The following is a 21,078-nucleotide window of genomic DNA, read 5'->3' on the forward strand; positions in this document are numbered from 1 at the left end:
ACACGGGAAAGTTTTCACATGTTATATGCCCTATGTGGCTCACTATATTTCAAAACTAAAAGAACATATTAATTATGTAACAATCCAAAGTTGACAAGTAATATGATTCAACATAACTCAGCAAGACGTTTCTAACATAAGAATGGTAAGATTTGATATGTATTCATGTAGGTTGTTTCGTAGCTTTATGATGTATTTGGTCGATTACATTTCATCAGTTGCCTTTGTTATGAGCCTTTGTTCCTTCATTATTATTTGGTTTGCCTTACATACGAGTAAAATTCAATCCGTACTCACGTTCCTTTCAGCGAGAGCGCTGTATTTATGCTGCAGGTTCAAATACTCAAGTTGGCTGGCCTCCCCAGTAGGCAGTTACAGGCATTCAACACTTTGTTCGATGAGCTCCATTTCTACCTTAAGTCTGGTCGATTCTAGTCATTTTAAGATGTACATATGTATAAACTCTATGGGTAGGTCGGGATTCTGTCCCGACAGTAGTACTATTGTCAGATACTCGTAGAGGCTCTACAGACTTATGTAGTTTGTATTGTCGGTTACGTAGATGTGTTAAGTCAGTACTCATGTGTTGGATTTTTGGCATGTGTTAGGAACCCTAAATGTATATATCTCTTTTGAGTTGGAAGTAATTGTTGTTGTCATATTTCCTCTATTAGCAGGTTTTCATGTGTTTTGTGATTCAGTATAGGTACATTAGTCTTACAGGTTGGTATGCTCAGTCAAGTTAAGGCACTGAGTGTCTGTCCGCCTCAACAAGGTTGGGGCGTGACAAATAGTAACATGGATGGGTGAAGATCATTCCAATTGAGCTTTAGAAAATATTCAGTTGGAGTTGGATAAAGTGCTTTGTGCGACGGCCTTTCCAAACACTAGTATGTTCAACTACGAGGTTATGGGTTATCGCTTCATAGGTGAAGTTATGCATTTTTCAATAATAACGATTAAAGAGATCCCAACGAGAAGCGATTGGTTCTTTGAATCTCAATGTTGAGTAATTGGATATTCATCTACTGTATATTTGATGCTAAAATTAGTTTTAATTCGAACCGATAATTATCATACTAAATTCATATATGTTTGGTATTTTTTAACTTTCATGAATTGTACATTTCACTTCAATGAAGAATGCATTTCACTTCGCACCTTTTGTTCCGGTAAGGAGGTGTGAGTGATTGGCTTTGGCGGATACGAGAAGAGGTAGAGGGTTGCCTAAGAAGTATGGGGAGAGGTGATCAGGTAGGACACATCGTGGCTTCAGATTTCTGAGGACATAGCCCTTGATAGGAAGGTGTGAATGCCGAGCATTAAGGTTATAGGTTAGGAGGCAGTTGAGCATTTTTCAACTTCGTATCGGGTGAGAGGCTAGCTTGATAGGGTTGTGTCTTAGACTGCTAGTGGTTAATATTATGTTCATACTATTCTTCCGTTTTTCTTAGTACCGAGCCTTATTTACTTATTATTGTTATTGTTTTTTAATCTATTTTCTGGTCCTTACGACGCTGTTATTATTTCTATGGTTTCTGTTGATGGTACTGATATATTGTCTCTTTTCATCTTTTTGAACCGAGGGTCTATTGAAAACAGTCTCTCTACTTCCTCAGGGTAGAGGGTAAGGTCTGCGTACACTCTACCCTCCCCAGACCCCACTTGTGAGATTTTACTGGGTTGTTATTGTTGTTTTACTTTTAAAAATACTGCTACTCGCGCATGCCTTCCTTGGATTTGGAATCTCACTTGAACCAAAACCAAAAGTATGAGCGATCACATACTCTTATGTTTCGGACATAATTTTAAGGCCTTCAATTTTTCTCTTCCAGATTTATCGATAACGCACCCATAGTGGGTGTATTTGTAAGCGTATCTTCTTTAATCAAGCTAATGGCTAATACACCCATGTTGGCTGTTTTTCCATGTGTACTGCGTACACGAGCTTATTCGTTAGGGATTTTAGTTTCAACATTTTAAATTAGCTTGGTTTTGAATTTAGTTTAGTATCGAAGTTCGTTAGTCTGGGAGTTCTTTGGGGAGTGATCAGTTGTTGCGCTGCTTGTGCTACTAGATTTCTGTTTCTTTTTTATGTAAAGATCCTTGGTAGTGTTTCCTCTTTAGGGAGCTCATGTTCATTGCTAATTGTCACCTATCCATCTTATCTCTTTACGTTTGTTTTGACTATTACCAATTCGTAGTCTAATATTCCTAATAATAATAAGAGAAAACTCAATGAAAGAGGGTGGGTTAGATTAGCCAATCCAACCCAAAATGGTAAACAGAAAAATTGTGACTTTTCTATAGAATGGAGGGCTAATGTATTTCTTTTCATCTTTTGTAATAGAACTCCTACTTAAAAATGATATAATTAGTAGGATTTTTTGCTTATGATGCTTGGATTTGACTGGTTGAATTATCTTTTAGTTTGAGGTGATTGTAAGATTCTAAAAAAGACTGAAGCTACCTATGCTTGAAGTGTTGGGTCCATCCCATACCTGAAAGAGGAGAAGTTTTCTTTTGCTTTGAAAATTTCAAGCCAACCAATTAATACTAGTAAGGATTTGGGCAGACTTTTGCAGTAGTGTTGATGTCATTACATATATCATCATGGGCATTCTGCAACTATAAATTGGTGCCTCTACTTTTATTTGTAATCACACCAAAACAAAGAGAAAGAGAGTGATTTACAGAGTAACAAGCAAAATACTCTCTCAAAAAAAATATAGAGCGTTTGAACGGTATTGTAGTGAGGTGAAAAAATTAAAAGAGGGTTATTTCTTTTGAGTGTTTAGTGGTCTTGAAGTATTTTACTCGGTACCACAAATTATAAAATCCTTGCTATAGTGAAATCAGTTGCTCCTATCGGGCAATGGTTTTTCCCTTATTCAGAAGGGTTTTTCACGTAAAAATCTCGGTGTCCTTGTTTCTCTTATTATTACTGATGGTTACAGTATTTTAGTAATCCGTATTTATTATAGTCGTATACCGTTTAATATTATTTTTGTGGGAATTTATTCCCAACAATTGGTATCAGAGCACAAGTTCTGCTCATTCACAAAAATACCTTTTCCTGAACCCATACGTGAGAAAAACAAATGTCAGGAGTAAAATATGAAGTAACAAGATTCAACGGTAATGACGGTTTCTCCATATGGAAAAGAAGGATGAATGACCTACTCATCCAACAAGGGTTAGATATTGCACTAGATGGTAAAGAGGCAAAGCCGAAAACCATGAAAGCCGAGAATTGGGCAGACATGGATAAGAAGGCGGCTAGTGCAATCAGACTGCACTTGTCCGATGAAGTACTCAATAATGTTGGGGATGAAAATAGTGCATGTGGTATTTGGAAAAGACTAGAAAGTCTATCCAAATCCTTAACAAACAAGTTGTTTTTGAGAAAACAGCTTTATGCCATCCATATGAGTGAATGTACAATTTTTTTTGTCCCATTTAAATATGTTCAATGGATTAATCACGCAGCTGGAAAACCTTGGTGAAACAATCACTGAAGTAGATAAGGCTATCATGCTTCTAAACTCGTTGCCATCTTCCTATGATAATTTGGCAACAACCATCCTATATGGTAGAGATACCATCGATTTAAAGGAGGTCACATCAGCCATCCTACTCAATGATAAGATGATGAAGAAGCCCGAAAACCAAGGGTAGGCTCTTATCATGGAAAACAAAGGAAGAAGTTTTTCTAGAGTATAGAGTAGCCATGATAAATCCAAAGCTCGTGAAAAGTCCAGGAACCGATCAAAGGGTAAGAATTGCTATAGTTGCGGTCAACCCAGACACTTCAAAAGAGAGTGCCCAAAGAAAGGTTGAGGGGAGAGCAGTGGCCAGAAGAATGATGACAACACAACTGCTGCAGTGCATAATGATGATTCGGTGGTTCTCTTCGTTCACGAGGAGGAGGAATGCATGCACATAGCAAGCCAATAGTCAGAATGGGTGGTTGACACAGCAACTTCCTACCATGCCACACCGGTAAGAGAATTCTTCTGTAGGTACAAAGCATGAGACTTTAGAATGGTCAAGATGAAAAATACCAGTCACTCAAAGATTGTGGGGATTGGCGACATTTGTATCATGACAAATATCGGATGCACATTAGTTTTAAAAGATGTGCGACACATACCAGATTTACGAATGAATTTGATTTCAGGGATCGCTCTAGATCGAGACGGGTACGAGAATCACTTCGCCAATAGGAAATGGAGACTCACCAAGGGATCATTGGTGATTGCTAAAGGAGTTGCTTCCTACACAATGTACAAGACAACCACTGAAATATGTAAAGATGGATTATATGCGGATGTAGATGATGCGCCTGCAGATTTATGGTACCAGAGATTGGGCCATATGAGTGAGAAGGGACTGCAGATCCTATCCAAAAAGTCATTCATCTCATTTGCAAAAGGTACAATTGTGAATTCTTGTGATTATTGTTTATTTGGAAAACAACACAGGGTATCGTTTCAATCAACTCATGGAAGAAAATCGAATATACTTGATTTAGTATATTCTGATATTTGTGGTCCAATGGATGTAGAATGAATGGGAGGTAACAAATATTTTCTCACATTTATTGATGATGCTTTACGAAAATTTGTGGGTTTATTTATTGAGAACCAAAGACCAGGTATTTCAAGTATTTTAGAAATTTCATGCTCTGGTGGAAATGGAGACAAGTCAAAAATTAAAGCGTCTCAGGATAGACAATGGAGGAGAGTATACTTCAAAGGAGTTTGAAGACTACTACTCAGGCCATGAAATCAGACATAAGAAGACAGTTCCTGGAACCCCACAATACAATGGTGTAGCTGAAAGAATGAATCGCACCATTGTCGAAAAGGTGAGAAGTATGCTCAAAATGGCAAAACTACTTAAGTCATTTTGGGGTGAAGCAGCTCGCACAACATGTTACTTGATTAACAGAAGTCCATCATTTCCATTAGAGTGTGACATTCCAGAGAAAGTTTAGACCAACAAAGAGGAGTCCTACTCCCATATGAAAGTGTTTGGATGTAAAGCTTTTGCACATGCACCGAAGGAGCAGAGAACGAAGCTGGATGTCAAAGTTATTCCCTGAATCTTCATCGGTTATGGAGATGAAGAGTTCGACTACAGATTATGGGACCCAAAAAGGAAAAAGATCATCAGAAGCAGAGATGTGATCTTCAGAGAAGTTGTGGTCGGGATTGATAGTGATCGATCAACAAAGACAAAAAATGATAATGGTACAATTACTAACTTTGTTACTACTCCTACTACACATGTACGTAATCCTTCCACAGGTGAAGAATGGCATACGGAAGGTGTATATGAAGAGGTTGCTGAGCAGGGGGCACCCTATTTCACAAGAGGAAGAAGGAGAGCAACAACAACAACAAGAAGGACAACAACCTTTGAGAAGATCTGAAAGAGAGAAGGTAGAGTGCACAAGGTATCCTTCTTTGGAGTATATCCTCGTCACTGATGAGGGGGAGCTAGAGAATTTCAAAGAGGTGTTATCTCATCCGGAACAAATCTAGTGGATAGAAGCCATGCAAAAAGAGATGAATTCTTTACAGAAGAATGATACATACGAACTGGTTGAACTTCCAAAAGGCAAAAGACCGCTCAAGTGCAAGTGGGTCATTAAGCTCAAGAAATATGGAAACGACAAGCTGGTCAGACACAAAGCTCGATTGGTGGTAAAAGGTTTCGAACAGAAGAAAAGTATTGATTTTGATGAAATTGTCTCACTTGTTGTCAAAATGACTTCTATTCAAACAATCTTGAGCTTGACAACTAGCCTAGATCTTGAAGTAGAGCAGTTGGACGTGAAAACCGTGTTTCTACATGGAGATTTGGAAGAAGAGATCTATATGGAGCAGCCAGAAGGTTTTGAAGTAAAGGCGAAGAAACACATGGTGTGAAAGTTGAAAAAGAGTCTTTATGGACTGAAACAAGCTCCTAGGTAGTGGTACAAGAAGTTTGACTCATTCATGAGAAGTCAAACGTACACAAAGACTTTTTCAGATCCATGTGTATACTATAAGAAATTCTCTAACAATTACTTTATCATTTTGTTGTTATATGTGGATGACATACTGATTGTAGGACAAAACAAGAAGTTGATTGCCAAGTTGAAGGAAGATTTGTCCAAGTCATTTGACATGAAAGACTTGGGTCCAGCACGACAAATTCTATGAATGGAAATTGTCCGAGATAGGACAAATAGTAAGTTATTGCTGTCACAGCATAAGTATATTGAACGTATACTTAAACGCTTCAACATGATGAGTGCTAAACCATAAGCACGCCTCTTGCTGGTCATATGAAGTTGAGCAAGACAATGTGTCCTACAACAAAGGAAGATAAAGAAAGTATGGCTAAAGTTCCATATTCCTCTCCCGTCGGGAGCCTGATATATGCAATGGTATGTCCCAGACCTGATATTGCTCATGCTGTCGGTATTGTTAGCAGGTTTCTTGATAATCCCGGAAAAGAACATTGGGAAGCTGTGAAGTGCATACTTAGGTATCTAAAAGAAACCTCAGATGAATGCTTGTGTTTTGGGAGATCAGATCCAGTCTTGAAGGGTTGCACGGATGCTGATATGGCAGGTGTTCTTGATAATCGTAAATCTACTACAGGATATCTGTTCACTTTTTCAGGGAGGCTATATCATGAAAGTCGAAGTTGCAGAAGTGTGTTGCACTCTCTACAACTGAAGCAGAGTATATTGCCGCTACTGAAGCTGGCAAGGAGATGGTTTGACTGAAACAGTTCTTTGAAGAGCTTGGATTGCATCAAAAGGAGTATGTCGTCTATTGTGACAGTCAAAGTGCAATAGACCTGAGCAAAAATACCATGTATCACACAAGAACGAAGTATATCGATGTGAGATATCACTAGATTCGAGAAAGAATAGAGGATGGATCTATACAGATCAAGAAGATCCATACAAGTGAGAATTGTTCGAATATGCAGACCAAGGTGGTACCAAGAGACAAGTTCGAGCTATGCAAAGAACTTGTCGGTATGCACTCAAACTAGAAACTTCGGTGTTACCTCCTTCAGGTGCATGGGACTGGAGGGGGAGATTTGTTGGGTCCATCACCCATATGTGAAAGAAGAGAAGTTTTCTTTTGCTTTAAAAACTTCAAGCCAACCAATTAATACTAGAAAAGATTTGGGCAGACTTTTGCAGTAGTATTGATGTCATTACATACATCATCATGGGCATTCTGCAACTATAATAGGTGCCTTTACTTTCACTTGTAATCACACCAAAACAAAGAGAAAAAGAGTGATTTACAGAGTAAGAAGCAAAATACTCTCTGAGGAAAAATATAGAGCATTTGAGCGGTATTGTAGTGAGGTGAAAAAATCAAAATGGGGTTATTTCTTTGAAGTGTTTAGTGGTCTTGGAGTATTTTACTCGGTACCACAAATTGTAAAATCCTTGCTATAGTGAAATCAGTTGCTACTCTCGGGCCGTGATTTTTTCCTTATTCAGAAGAGTTTTTCACGTAAAAATATCGGTGTCCTTGTTTCTCTTATTATTACCGTTGGTTACAGTATTTTAATAATCTGCATTTATTATAATCGTATAATAAATGCAGATATTATTTTTTTGGGGGTTTATTCCCAACATGAAGTTGTGTTGAATCTTCATAATTTTATTGAATTCCAGATATCCCCTTCTATATTTGTCCTTCTCCTATCTCATGGAGTTAATTTATTGCTTCTATCCCATTTTGGGTATTGTATCCAATTCAATTCTGATATCACTTGTGAACAAAAAGAATAAAGTAGCTCCTAGTCCCAAGTACACATCGGTATTCCCTCCATTCAAAATAAAAACGTAAAAGAAAATCAGGTGAAGAAAGAAAAATGAATGGGAATCTGTCCTAAAAGTCAGTCGTCACGGAAGTCAAGTCTATGTTGTTTATTTAGGAAAAAAAACAAAAGCAAAAAAGAAGAATTATTCCAACACTTATTACTAGAGTTCCTAGAAAAAGGTCAATTATTCTGAAGAATTACTTCTTAACTGATCAGCACAAGATTCATATACTTGCCTTTTCAGTATATAGTCTAATAATATTTAAAATGTTGTAAAATTAAGCTCAAGCATAAGTACATGCACTCTATTAGCAATATATATATATATATAAGTAGAAAATGGGAACATAACGTCTCTATATCTTTGCACATTCTATTGTGTCCTTTCCATCATGACCTTTGCTGAAGAAAATCTTGGTGTAATCAGCATACAAAATTTGCTTGTAAATTGGGTTCTCCCCTTTGTCTAACACTTCTTGAAGAGGACCAATAACACTCGAAGGCTTTGGATGCAAGAAAAGGGGCACAGAAACCCTATTTTTGCTCCCATTTGCAATCACACGATGTTCAACGCTCTTGTATTTGTCATTGCTCATTATTTGAAGCGCGTCACCAATGTTAATAACTAGAGCCCCGTTGATGGGAGGGACGTGGAACCGAAGACAGACGGAAAGCGAGACAGGTGAAAACCAAGACCGGAAGCAGCAGATTCGGTTGGCACCGGGAAGCCCCCGAAGGGAATATTGCTAATGAAGACAAACGAATGTCTGCCACCCGATAGCATTCAATGAAGAATATTCTGCAGTATTAAATACACATTCCGTTATAGAGAATTTTAGCATTCATAGCCCGCTGTTACATATTCTTCGACGGCCCCCATAATTGTCATTTAAGAGGCGCTTGATCCTAGGACCTTGTTCCCTAGGTGCAACTATAAATAGTGACTTCAACAACCATTGTAAGGGATATGAATTTTCCGACAAACTTATGTTGTATACTATTCAAAAGCTCAATAACACTTCATTTCTTGTTAATTGATATTCGTATTGCTGTCTTCGGAAGCTCTGCTCCCGGGACCAAGCTATTTGCTGTCTTATATCGTTTTCAACGCTAAGTCTTGCATTTTATTTAATTTATTTATCATTTTTGGGATAAAATCGATTCGCTTGTCTATAAAGCACATTATAAATTTAACTGTACCGTTTTACGGGCAAACAACCTATCCATCCGATCTCTTTACGTTTGTTTTGGATATTACCAAATGGTAGTCTAATCTTCGTAATAATACTAAGAGAAAACTCAATTAAAGAAAAAGGGTGGGTTAAATTAGCCAATCGAGCCCAAAATGCTTTCGTTGACAAAATCGCCAGAAAAACGGTGACTTTTCAATATAATGGAGGGCTGACATATTTCTTTCATCTTCTGTAATAGAACTCCTGCTTATAAATGATATAATTAGTAGGATTTTCGCTTATGATGCTTGGATTTGACTATAGTTGAATTCTCTTTGGGTGTATGGTGATTGTTTGATTCTAACAAAGACTCAAGCTACCTATGCTTGAAGTTGTGTTGAATCTTCATAATATTATTGAATTCCACATATCCCCTTCTATATTTGTCCTTCTCCTATCTCATGGAGTTAATTTATTGCTTCTATCCCACTTTAGATATTGTATCCAATTCAATTCTGATATCAATTATGAACAAAAAGAATAAAATAGCTCCCAGTCCCAAGTACACAGAGTCCATTATTCAAATGGTCACTCAACTATCCCAAATTCTCTACTAAAGTCACTTTTCTATCGTTTGTAATAACAAAGTCACTTAACTATGCCTATAATACTCAGAATGTCACTCAACTAAATTTTTCAAACTTTGGATTACCAAATACCTATTTTACCTCTAAATTATAAATATTTGTCTTATTTTTATTTTTATTTTTATTTTTAACTTTTTAATATTATGATGTTTTCCTTTATAATTTATATTATGGACTTGCCTATAGAATAAATAAATTTTATTTATAAATTAAAAAATAAAAAGTATTTAAGCATATATAATGCTGGAATAATAAAATATTGAGCATAGTAAAAAAATTAATTAGAATAATTTGTTCGTAATAATAATTTTAATATCAAGAACAAAAATTCAAAAATTTATTTACAAAATTGAGAATGAAACAAAATAAAGATTGTAAAATATATATTCCATGCACGTAATATAAAAATAATTATTTAAATAAAAGTATTTTTATAATATATATTATATATTCTTGAAAATTATGCTCAATTATATTATTATTATTCCGACATTACATAAAATTTTTATTTTTTATTTTATAAATAAAATATATTTATTCTATAGGTAAGTCCATAATATAAATTAAAAATAAAAAATTATAATATTAAAAAGTTAAAAAAAATAAATAAAAAGAAGACAAATATTTATAATTTAGAGGGTAAAATAGGTATTTGACAATCCAAAGTTTGAAAAATCGAGTTGAGTGTACTTCTGAGTACTATAGACATATTTAATTGATTTTGTTATTACAAACAAAAGAAAAATGACTTTAGTAGATAATTTGAAATAGTTGGTTGACCATTTATGTAATGGACTCCAAGTAGACATCAATATCCCTTCCCTTTAAAATGAAAAAGTAAAAGAAAAATGAATGGGAATCTGTCCTAAAAGTCAGTTGTCACGGAAGTCAAGTCTATGTTGTTTATTTAGGAACAAAACAAAAGCAAAAAGAAGAATTATTCCAACACTTATTACTAGAGTTCCTAGAAAATCGTCAGTTATTCTGAAGAATTACTTCTTAACTGATCAGTACAAGATTCATATATTTGCCTTTTCAGTAAATAGTCTAATAATATTAAAAATGTTATAAAATTAATCTCAAGCATAAGTACATGCACTCTATTAGCAATATATATATATATATATATATATATATATATATATATAAAAGTAGAAAATGTGAACATAACGTCTCTATATCTTTGCACATTCTATTGTGTCCTTTCCATCATGACCTTTGCTGAAGAAAATCTTGGTGTAATCAGCATACAAAATTTGCTTGTAAATTGGGTTCTCCCCTTTGTCTAACACTTCTTGAAGAGGACCAATAACACTCGAAGGCTTTGGATGCAAGAAAAGGGGCACAGAAACCCTATTTTTGCTCCCATTTGCAATCACACGATGTTCAACGCTCTTGTATTTGTCATTGCTCATTATTTGAAGCGCGTCACCAATGTTAATAACTAGAGCCCCGTTGATGGGAGGGACGTGGAACCGAAGACAGACGGAAAGCGAGACAGGTGAAAACCAAGACCGGAAGCAGCAAATTCGGTTGGCACCGGGAAGCCCCCGAAGGGAATATTGCTAATGAAGACAAACGAATGTCTGCCACCCGATAGCATTCAATGAAGAATATTCTGCAGTATTAAATACACATTCCGTTATAGAGAATTTTAGCATTCATAGCCCGCTGTTACATATTCTTCGACGGCCCCCATAATTGTCATTTAAGAGGCGCTTGATCCTAGGATCTTGTTCCCTAGGTGCAACTATAAATAGTGACTTTAACAACCATTGTAAGGGATATGAATTTTTCGACAAACTTATGTTGTATACAATTCAAAAGCTCAATAACACTTCATTTCTTGTTAATTGATATTCATATTGCTGTCTTCGGAAGCTCTGTTCCCGGGACCAAGCTATTTGCTGTCTTATATCGTTTTCAACTCTAAGTTTTGCATTTTATTTAATTTATTTATCATTTTTGGGATAAAATCGATTCGCTTGTCTATAAAGCACGTTATAAATTTAACTGTACCGTTTTACGGGCAAACAACCTATCCATCCGATCTCTTTACGTTTGTTTTGGATATTACCAAATGGTAGTCTAATCTTCGTAATAATATTAAGAGAAAACTCAATTAAAGAAAAAGGGTGGGTTAAATTAGCCAATCGAGCCCAAAATGCTTTCGTTGACAAAATCGCCGAAAAACGGTGACTTTTCAATATAATGGAGGGCTGACATATTTCTTTCATCTTCTGTAATAGAACTCCTGCTTATAAATGATATAATTAGTAGGATTTTCGCTTATGATGCTTGGATTTGACTATAGTTGAATTCTCTTTGGGTGTGAGGTGATTGTTTGATTCTAACAAAGACTCAAGCTACCTATGCTTGAAGTTGTGTTGAATCTTCATAATATTATTGAATTCCACATATCCCCTTCTATATTTGTCCTTCTCCTATCTCATGGAGTTAATTTATTGCTTCTATCCCACTTTAGGTATTGTATCCAATTCAATTCTGATATCAATTATGAACAAAAAGAAGACAAATGTTTATAATTTAGAGGGTAAAATAGGTATTTGGCAATCCAAAATTTAAAAATTCTAGTTAAGTGGCCTTCTGAGTGCTATAGACATAGTTAAATGACTTTGCTGTTACAACAAAAGAAAAGTGACTTTAGTAGATAATTTGAGATAGTTGGTTGACTTTAATGGACTCCAAGTAGACATCGATATCCCCTCCGTTTAAAATGAAAAAGTAAAAAAAAATGAATGGAAATCTGTCCTAAAAGTCAGTCGTTACGGAAGTCAACTCTATGTTGTTTATTTAGGAAAAAAGCAAAAGCAAAAAGAAGAATTATTCCAACACCTATTACTAGAGTTCCTAGAAAAACGTCAATTATTCTGAAGAATTACCTCTTAACTGATCAGTACAAGATTCATATATTTGCCTTTTCAGTATATAGTCTAATAATATTAAAAATGTTGTAAAATTAATCTCAAGCATAAGTACATGCACTCTATTAGCAATATATATATATGTAGAAAATGTGAACATAATGTCTCTATATCTTTGCACATTCTATTGTGTCCTTTCCATCATGACCTTTGCTGAAGAAAATCTTGGTGTAATCGGCATACAAAATCTGCTTGTAAATTGGTTTCTCCCCTTTGTCTAACACTTCTTGCAAAGGACCAATAACACTTGAAGGCTTTGGATGCAAGAAAATGGGCACAGAAACCCTATTTTTGCTCCCATTTGCAATCACACGATGTTCAACGCTCTTGTATTTGTCATTGCTCATTATTTGAAGTGCATCGCCAATGTTAATAACTAGAGCTCCGTTGATAGGAGGGACGTGAATCCAAGCATTACTATCGAGTTTTTTCACGTATAGTCCACCGATATCATCTTGAAGGAGAAAAGTGATTGTTGATATATCAGAGTGACGTGCTACCCCGACAGAAAGCTCAGGGTTGGGACATTTTGGGTAGTAGTTGAAGTTTATCCTCTTTGAACCCATTAAGAGATCCTCTTTCTCTTCATCAATTGTTTTCACATTCAATCCTTCCATTAGCACCTTCAAAATCTTCCTTATAACAGTATCACACCTCTTCAAGTATTCAAGTGCTTCTTCCCTAAAAGAGGAGAGAAAATTCATTGTAAGTACTCATATATAGGATGTTTTACGTACAATTCTTTAAGAAAAGAAAAGGAGAAAGTCTAAGATGAAAATTTCACAAGAAAAAATGTATAAAATGTATGTTAAAGAATTTAATTTATGTACGCTGATGCTCTGACAAGAGTGAGTTGCTCTACTGGTGAGCACCCTCCATTCCAACCAAGAGGTTGTGAGTTCGAGTCACCCAAGAGCAAGGTGGAGAGAGGGAGCCAAGGGTCTATCGGAAACAACCTCTCTACCCAAGGGTATGGGTAAGGTCTGCGTACAAACTACCCTCCCCAGACCCACTAGTGGGATTATACTAGGTTGTTGTTATTTGTTGTTTACGATGACGCTCTAGAGATCATAATGCATATTAACCTGTTGTATAGCAAGTAACATGTTATATTTTCAAGATTAATAGTTTCAGTTATTATGGACGATGATTTTTAGTTATTTTTAGGTGATTTAATAGTGTAATTTTTTTTATGCTTTCAACATATAAATTTTAAACTCGTGTTTAAACGAGACTAATTGCAAAGGAACAAGCTTCTTTTGTTTTTCTTTTTGATTATGGACATTAGTTTGTAGTTATTTTTTATGCGACTTGATAGTGTAATTTGTTTTTACCTCTGTCGATATATAGAATTTCAGTGCATGTAATTTTCTTAAAACTCTACATGTAGAATTTCATCTCATGTTTAAAAAAGAATTAAGAAGGCTTACTTGCATGGAGGAGGCCAAAACTCAGCAGCTTCATCATCAGAAATATGAACAAGAGAAAGGTAATCTCTCCACCCCAAAGTCTTCTCAGCTTCAGGAGTAAAGCTTGTTCCATACCTAACGTTACTCGAAATCGAATTCTCTTTCGAATACTTCTTCTTTTCCTCAGCTGGTAAACTAAAAAAACGATGACTTGTCTCCTTTATGTTATCAAGAACTTCAATAGGAACACCATGATTTATAACTTGAAAGAAACCCCAGTTTTGAGCTGCTTTGCAAATCTGATCAGCCACCTTTGGATCATTCCAATTGGAGGCGTCGATTATAGGGATAGAATCATCGGTTATTACAGTGCTCGTAGTAATTCGTTCTTCAAGTGGTTGAATATATTGATCAGGAAGTGCTTGAATTCCCATATCAGAAAGACCCTTAACTCCATTCCCTTCATTGACAACAAAATCAAAAACGTTTTCGGAGTTTGAAAGAATTTTGGACAAGTGTGCAACCATTGTTAAAAATTAAAAGTAGGTTTAGGAAATAGAAAAAGTTTTATGTATATCTAAAAGCTTGTTCTTGCTGAAACTTTTGTATTTGAGATAGTTTATTTATAGGCTTTGTGGGGGGATAAGAGTCAACTATTTGAGATATGAAAGTCAAATTTCAACTGTAAAACTTTCAGATTGCAGTCTTTGAATGGCGCATTTAATTAGTTCTTCTGGTGGAATTCCAAAAAGAGAGTCCTAATTAAACTTCCAAAGTTTATTAGCGAGGAGATTTGCTGTTTAAATTTTGATTTCAATGACAATAATGATGGTTTCTGCCTTTTTGGCAAATTGCTAATCGTGGTCTTGAATGGGTTGTTGGAAAACATACTTCCATTTCTTTTATTTTTTTAAAACTTTTTATAAAAAGAACTATTTGTTTTAATGATTCTTTTGTAGATGACAAGTGACAACATTGAAATTCAGATATCATATGCTAGGATTTTCTTTTTCTTTGAGGAAATACTATTTACCGCAAGTAGCTCAACATTGAAAAAGTTGTATTTGTCCCTTTTAGTACTACACATTTTTCAAAGCAAAAATATTTTTTGTTGAATAGTTATCAGAAAGATTTTTTTTTCTTTTTCTTTCGTGTCAAACACACCCTAAGTCTTTTTCTCTTTGAATTCCTTACTTATTTTTTAGTTTCGAAACACTATCTTTTCTTACTATTTTCTGGAATTTTATGCGAATAGCAATGTTTTTTTTTCTGATGCACGCGAACTGCTAAGTAGAACCTCTTTTCTGGCCTGTGGTATGGCTTAACAGTCTTACTAATTGGACATCAAGTTTTCACTTCTATATCGATTGTTCATCCCAATATTTATAGTTATAATTTGGGGAGTTGCCTTTTCAATTAACCTTAATTAGTGGGGAGGTTCCTTTTCAATTAATTAATGATGTAAAAATTAAAATAGGAGAAAAATTCAAAAAAAGGAGAAAAAAATAAATATGATTCCTAACTATTGAGACATGCCACATCATTCTTTCATGTCCCTCTTTTATATATATATATAGAGAGAGATATTATCAAATATTTAAAAGGACACATTTTTTATATTTTTGCCAATAAGAGAATATTATATGTTAATTAAGGAGATACTGAGCAACAAGAAAAAGGCAGTCTTGAAGACAAAAATTTCGAAGAGGAGGATTACATACCTACTGGAAGGGGCAGAAGCAGGGCAAGACAACCTAATAAGAAAAAGAAAGTCAGAACACATCCTTGGAAAAGAGGAGACAACAGACAGATACCTTCCCTAAAATTGTTTCATGATTAGTATAATCTTCTGGAATATTAGAGGGGTGTTCATAGGTTGAAAAAGCTTATAGACATCACCAATATTATCTTTACAGCAATCATGGAACCTATGGTAGACAAAAACAAGATTGAAGGCTACAAAAAATTCTTGGGATTTCAAAATTGTATCTCTAATGACAATGGAATAATATGGTATTTCTGGAAGAACATTAGTAATGAGCAACAGATCACTATTTATGTTGAAGATGGTACTTGTGTACGGTCAAAACCGATTGACTCAGTTATAAAGACTGGTCGAGACGATGATGTTTCGATCAAAGGGTATCTGCATGACAAGCTCGGTCGAAGTTCGAAGTAGGGACGTCGAGCTTCGAGCTATAAGACCGATCAACGACAAGACTCGGTATCATTATTCGAGCCCATATCCAAATCGAACTACGAGGCAATTCGTAGATTATCGAAGATGCCTAGACCGACCAACACTCACCCCGAATATCGATACCCCAAAGCAGAATCGAGCTTGAACCAAGACCGGGGGCTCGATCCAATACCGAGCTCGAGCCAATATCAAGCTCGCAGACAAGAGCCGTTACAACCGCACCAAGGGAGAGAATCTTGACGAGAACCGAGGAAGAGACAAATCATCATGGGTCCTCCACTATATGCATTATTTTATTATTTTGTTATAGATAAAACAATGACCCTCTATTATAAAAGGGAGGATCCTTGTAAACTATAGGGACAAGATAGACTGCAATAAACACATCCTTTTCTCAGATACATTGAGATTTCTTTGTGCTTGTTTTGTTTTAACTTATTCAATTTCCATGTTCATCATTCCCATCCTCATAGTAAAAATATTTATATTGTTATTTGTATCAAATAAATTTACGTATCCTTAGAACCATACCTAAATTTAACGTTATCCGATTTTTTGGGTAAACAGTACGAAAAATCCTCATATCAATATCACATCCATTTATGGTAAATGCACTGTAGCGGAAAGAAGAGATCTTTGGTGCAATCTTGAGGATATAAGTCTATATGTTAAAGGTCTTTGGTGCATTGGAGGAGACTTCAATGCCATCTTAGATCCAAAGAAAAAACTATGTGGCAAACCTCATAGAATGCACAGAAGCCTCGAATTCAATAATTGTATGGACAAGTGTGGCACTACTGACTTAGGGTACACTCGCCCTAAATTTACTTGGTGCAATAATAGGTGTCCAAGGAAGAGAATTTGAAAAAGACTTGACAGAATATTCATCAACGACAAGTGGAGTCAAAAATTCCATAGTACTAATGTCAAACACTTGGTGAGGACTGGTTCAGACCACAACCCCTTACTCATGAAAGCCTTTGATCAGATAGGTAAGCATACTTCCTACTTTAAATTCCTTAATTTCTGGACTAAGCAGGCAGACTTTTATAACATTGTAAAGGAAGTTTGGAGTACCAACATTGATGGCAACAATATGTGGAGACTTCAATCCAAGCTAAAACTTTTGAGCAGAAGACTAACTTAGTGGTCTAGAGAAGAAATGGGGGACATTCATAAACAGGTTCTTAAATAGGAAGAAAAGATCCAATGCCTTGAAGAAATCGAGTTAACCAATAACTTCGAATATGACAGAGAAGAAACAAATAAGGCTCACGCGGAGTACATGAGATGGCTTCATTTGCAAGACTCCATTCTTCTTCAAAAAACTAATATAAAATGGTTTGAGGAAGGAGATAGAAATACAAGGTACTTCCATGGTATCCTTCGAGAAAGAAGAAGAAAGCTTCAAGTGAACAGGATCAAAACTCATAAGGATAAATGGATTCAGGGAGAGGAGAAAATAGCAAAACCAACCATCAGACACTTCAACAAAATTTTCAACCTCCCAACATCAAGTATAGATCCTACTATTCTAAATTGCATCACCAAAAAGATCACTAATGAAGATAGAAACATGATAGATGAGATTCCTAGTGAGGAGGAGATAAAAAATGCAGTATTTGAGCTGTCGATGACAAGTACTGCTGGGCCAGATGGATTCAATGGGACATTTTTTCAAAACTGTTGGGGCATCATCAAGGAAGATATCAATGCTGTTGTGTGGGACTTCTTCAAAGGTATTCCTCTTACTAAATTTTATACTCATACTTGTTTGATCCTAATTCCCAAAACAGATGCCCCTACCGCTTTTAATGAATTTAGACCTATTAGTCAATCTAATTTTACTAACAAGATTATTTCTAAAATATTCTCTCTTAGACTAAATCCTCTCTTAACAAGATTAATTTCTCCAAACCAGAGTGGTTTTGTTAAAGAAAGACTTATTTCTGAAAATGTATTGTTAACTCAAGAAATAGTTCAATCTATTTCTCAGGTCAATAATGGTGGTAATATTGTTATAAAATTAGATATGGCTAAAGCATACGATAGAATTTCTTTGAACTTTATCACTACTGTGCTTAGGAGACTTGGTTTCACAAAATACTGGATTAATTTGATAATGAACGTTCTCTCTAGTGTTTGGTATTCTTTGATTATTAATGGAAATAGAAAATGTTTCTTCACATCTAGTCAAGGATTAAAATAGGGTGACCAATTATCACCAATACTTTTTATCCTTGCTGCAGAGGTTTTTACATGCTCTTTGAATAATCTATTTCTAAATAGCTCTTATACCCCCTTCTCTATGCCTTCCAATGGTACTTGTATTACTCATCTTGCATATGCAGATGACATTGTTATATTCACCTGTGGTAACAATAGTTCTACTAATCTCATTATGGATGTCATTAGGAAGTATGAAGATAGCTCTGGGCAAAAAGTCAATAGTGATAAGAGTTTCTTTTTTAACTGCTCCTAATACTTGTGCCAATAGAATTAATAGAATTAGAAATATCACGGGCTACATAGATAAGAATTTCCCCTTTAGCTACTTAAGTTGTCCAATTTATATAGGTAGGAAGAAGATTGCTTATTTTGATCGCTTGGCAAACAAAATAGTTAAGAAATTGAATGGTTGGCAGGGAAAAAACCTTTCCTATAAAGGTAGAATTGTCTTAATTAAGAATGTCCTACAATCATTACCTATCAATACTCTTTTTGCTATGTCCCCTCCCAAAGGTACTTTTAATCTCATTGAAAAATATTTTGCTAATTTCTTCTGGGATCTCTCTGGTGAGAAAAAGAATTTTCATTGAAGATCCTGAAAGACGCTATGCTATCCGTTAAATGAGGGAGGTATAGGTATTAAGAGGATGAAAACTTTTGATAACATGTTAGCTGCTAAAAGATGGTGGAAAATTAGAACAACTCCTTCTTTGTGGGCTGATTACATGAAGCATAAATACTGTCTGAGGTCTCATTTTGTGAGTAAAAAAAAAATCTGATAAGGACTCACATGAATGGCAAAAATTGAGAAAAATCAGAGACAACACAGAACCTCATATCCTGTGGCTTATAAACTCTGGAAACTCCATCATGTGGTGGGATAATTGGACAGGTAAAGGTCCTCTGGAAACTTTATATGGAGATATCAATACTAATCCTAAGGTGCAGGTCAATGAGTATATTCAAAATGGAGAATGGAACAGAAATAAACTAGGAAGCATCTTCACTGAACAGACTATGAAATATATCATGAAGATTAACATTGAAGACCAGAACATTCCGGACCAACTCATTTGGGACCTCACGAAGAATGGTAAGTACTCAAACAAAACCACTTACAATTTGCTCAGAAACAACAGAAACAAGGATCCATTCCTGCACAAGGTATGGCACACTAGCATCCCTTTTAAAATATCATTCTTTGCAGGGAGATTATGGTTACCTAAACTTCCTTTTGATAAAATCATTCTTAATTTTGGAAAGCATATTGTTTCTAAATGTTTATGTTGTACTAACCATTTTAATGAGTCTATACAACATGTCTTTATAGAAAGTGATACAGCTAAATATATTTGAAAAACTATTGGTGACCCGATGGGGATAAAGCTTGTGCAAATGCCTATCAGAGGATGGTTCAATCACAGGTGAAAACAAAAATACAGCAATGAAGTCCACAAACAGATTCTTCAAATTACTCCAACCATCGTTTGTTGGAAAATTTGGAAGGCTAGATGTTCTTGCAGATATGGGGATAAAAAAAGATTCAACTATTACAAAATGAAGCAACATATTGTTTGAAATATTCAACCACCAGTGCATAGAGCTTTCCCTAAATGCAAACTGATATTGCCCTGGGTCAAATTCTGTGACGATATGACAAAGCTACAACAGGTTCAAGTGGCCATCATTGTCACTTGGTTGAAGCCTCCTCGGGGAACACTCAAGTTAAATACTGATGGAAGCTATATTCAAGGTAATGGTAAAGCTGGCCTCGGTGGCACTTTGAGAGATGACCAAGGTGACTTCTGTATGGCCTATGCTATCCCAGCTAAATGTGATAGCCATAATGAAGCTGAAGCTCAAGCATCATTGTTCGGTATTAAATGGTGCATACAAAATAGGGTCGCTGATTTTATAATTGAACTTGGCTCTCTTTTAGTGACAAACATGCTGAAGAACAACCATACACAACGCTATAAATTGCGAAGAACTATAGAGGAGATCTCACAGTACATGAGCCATGCCAATATCACTCCTACTCATTGCTATAGGGAAGCTAACCAAGTGGCGGATTTTTTGGCGAAGTATGCAACTAATACTATGGAGGATAATATCTACATCTCCTTTAATCAAATGCCAAGGGGAGCAAAATGACTCTTTCTTTTGGACAAATTTCAAGTTCCTAGTGTTAGAACTAGGTACGACAAAGCAAACTTTTTTGTTAGTTAGATATACTTTGTACCATCACAGAGGTTGTCCTGTTTTTGTCCTGTGTTGTAATCTATGGAGGTAAGGCAATACCCCCCTCCTTTATTATAGATATATACAACACACCCAGATTCACTGGAAAGTTTATAAAAAAAAAATTAAGTAGCCGAGTCATTACAAACTGAGACAATATCATATCTGGCACTTAAGTTGCCGAGACAAGCTATAAATCTACAAAAAATAGCTCCTTTATCTGCTCTTACACAATTGTGAGTGTATAAAGGCGGAGCTGGAAAAAAAAAATACGTTTTTGTTTTAGCGGCAATATTTATTGTCGTACATATATTTACCAACAACTAATTTAAATGCCACTAAATTCAGGGTTGCTAAATGCCTAAATCCTCTAGCGGCATTTATGCC

At 35.4% G+C, this 21,078-nt stretch overlaps 1 protein-coding gene and 1 long non-coding RNA gene across 2 annotated transcripts; one reads left to right on the forward strand and one right to left on the reverse strand.

Annotated features, from left to right (window-relative positions):
- Positions 1–12,625: 12,625 nt before the first annotated feature.
- LOC104111996 (feruloyl CoA ortho-hydroxylase F6H1-3-like) lies at positions 12,626–14,600 on the reverse strand. Its single transcript, XM_009621823.4, has 2 exons — positions 14,043–14,600; positions 12,626–13,293 (listed from the first exon to the last, which is right to left on the reverse strand). Exons 1-2 carry the CDS (start codon positions 14,546–14,548, stop codon positions 12,720–12,722), a joined length of 1,080 nt encoding a protein of 359 aa, XP_009620118.1. The 5' UTR covers positions 14,549–14,600; the 3' UTR covers positions 12,626–12,719.
- Positions 14,601–18,966: 4,366 nt separating this feature from the next.
- LOC117280495 (uncharacterized) lies at positions 18,967–20,111 on the forward strand. The gene is made up of 2 exons (XR_004511025.2): positions 18,967–19,342; positions 19,434–20,111. It is a non-coding gene; the product is annotated as an uncharacterized lncRNA (long non-coding RNA).
- The last annotated feature ends 967 nt before the right edge of the window (positions 20,112–21,078 follow it).

The sequence above is a fragment of the Nicotiana tomentosiformis genome, chromosome 1 (genome assembly GCF_000390325.3).
Source record: "Nicotiana tomentosiformis chromosome 1, ASM39032v3, whole genome shotgun sequence".
In the NCBI taxonomy this organism is placed as follows: Eukaryota; Viridiplantae; Streptophyta; class Magnoliopsida; order Solanales; family Solanaceae; genus Nicotiana; species Nicotiana tomentosiformis.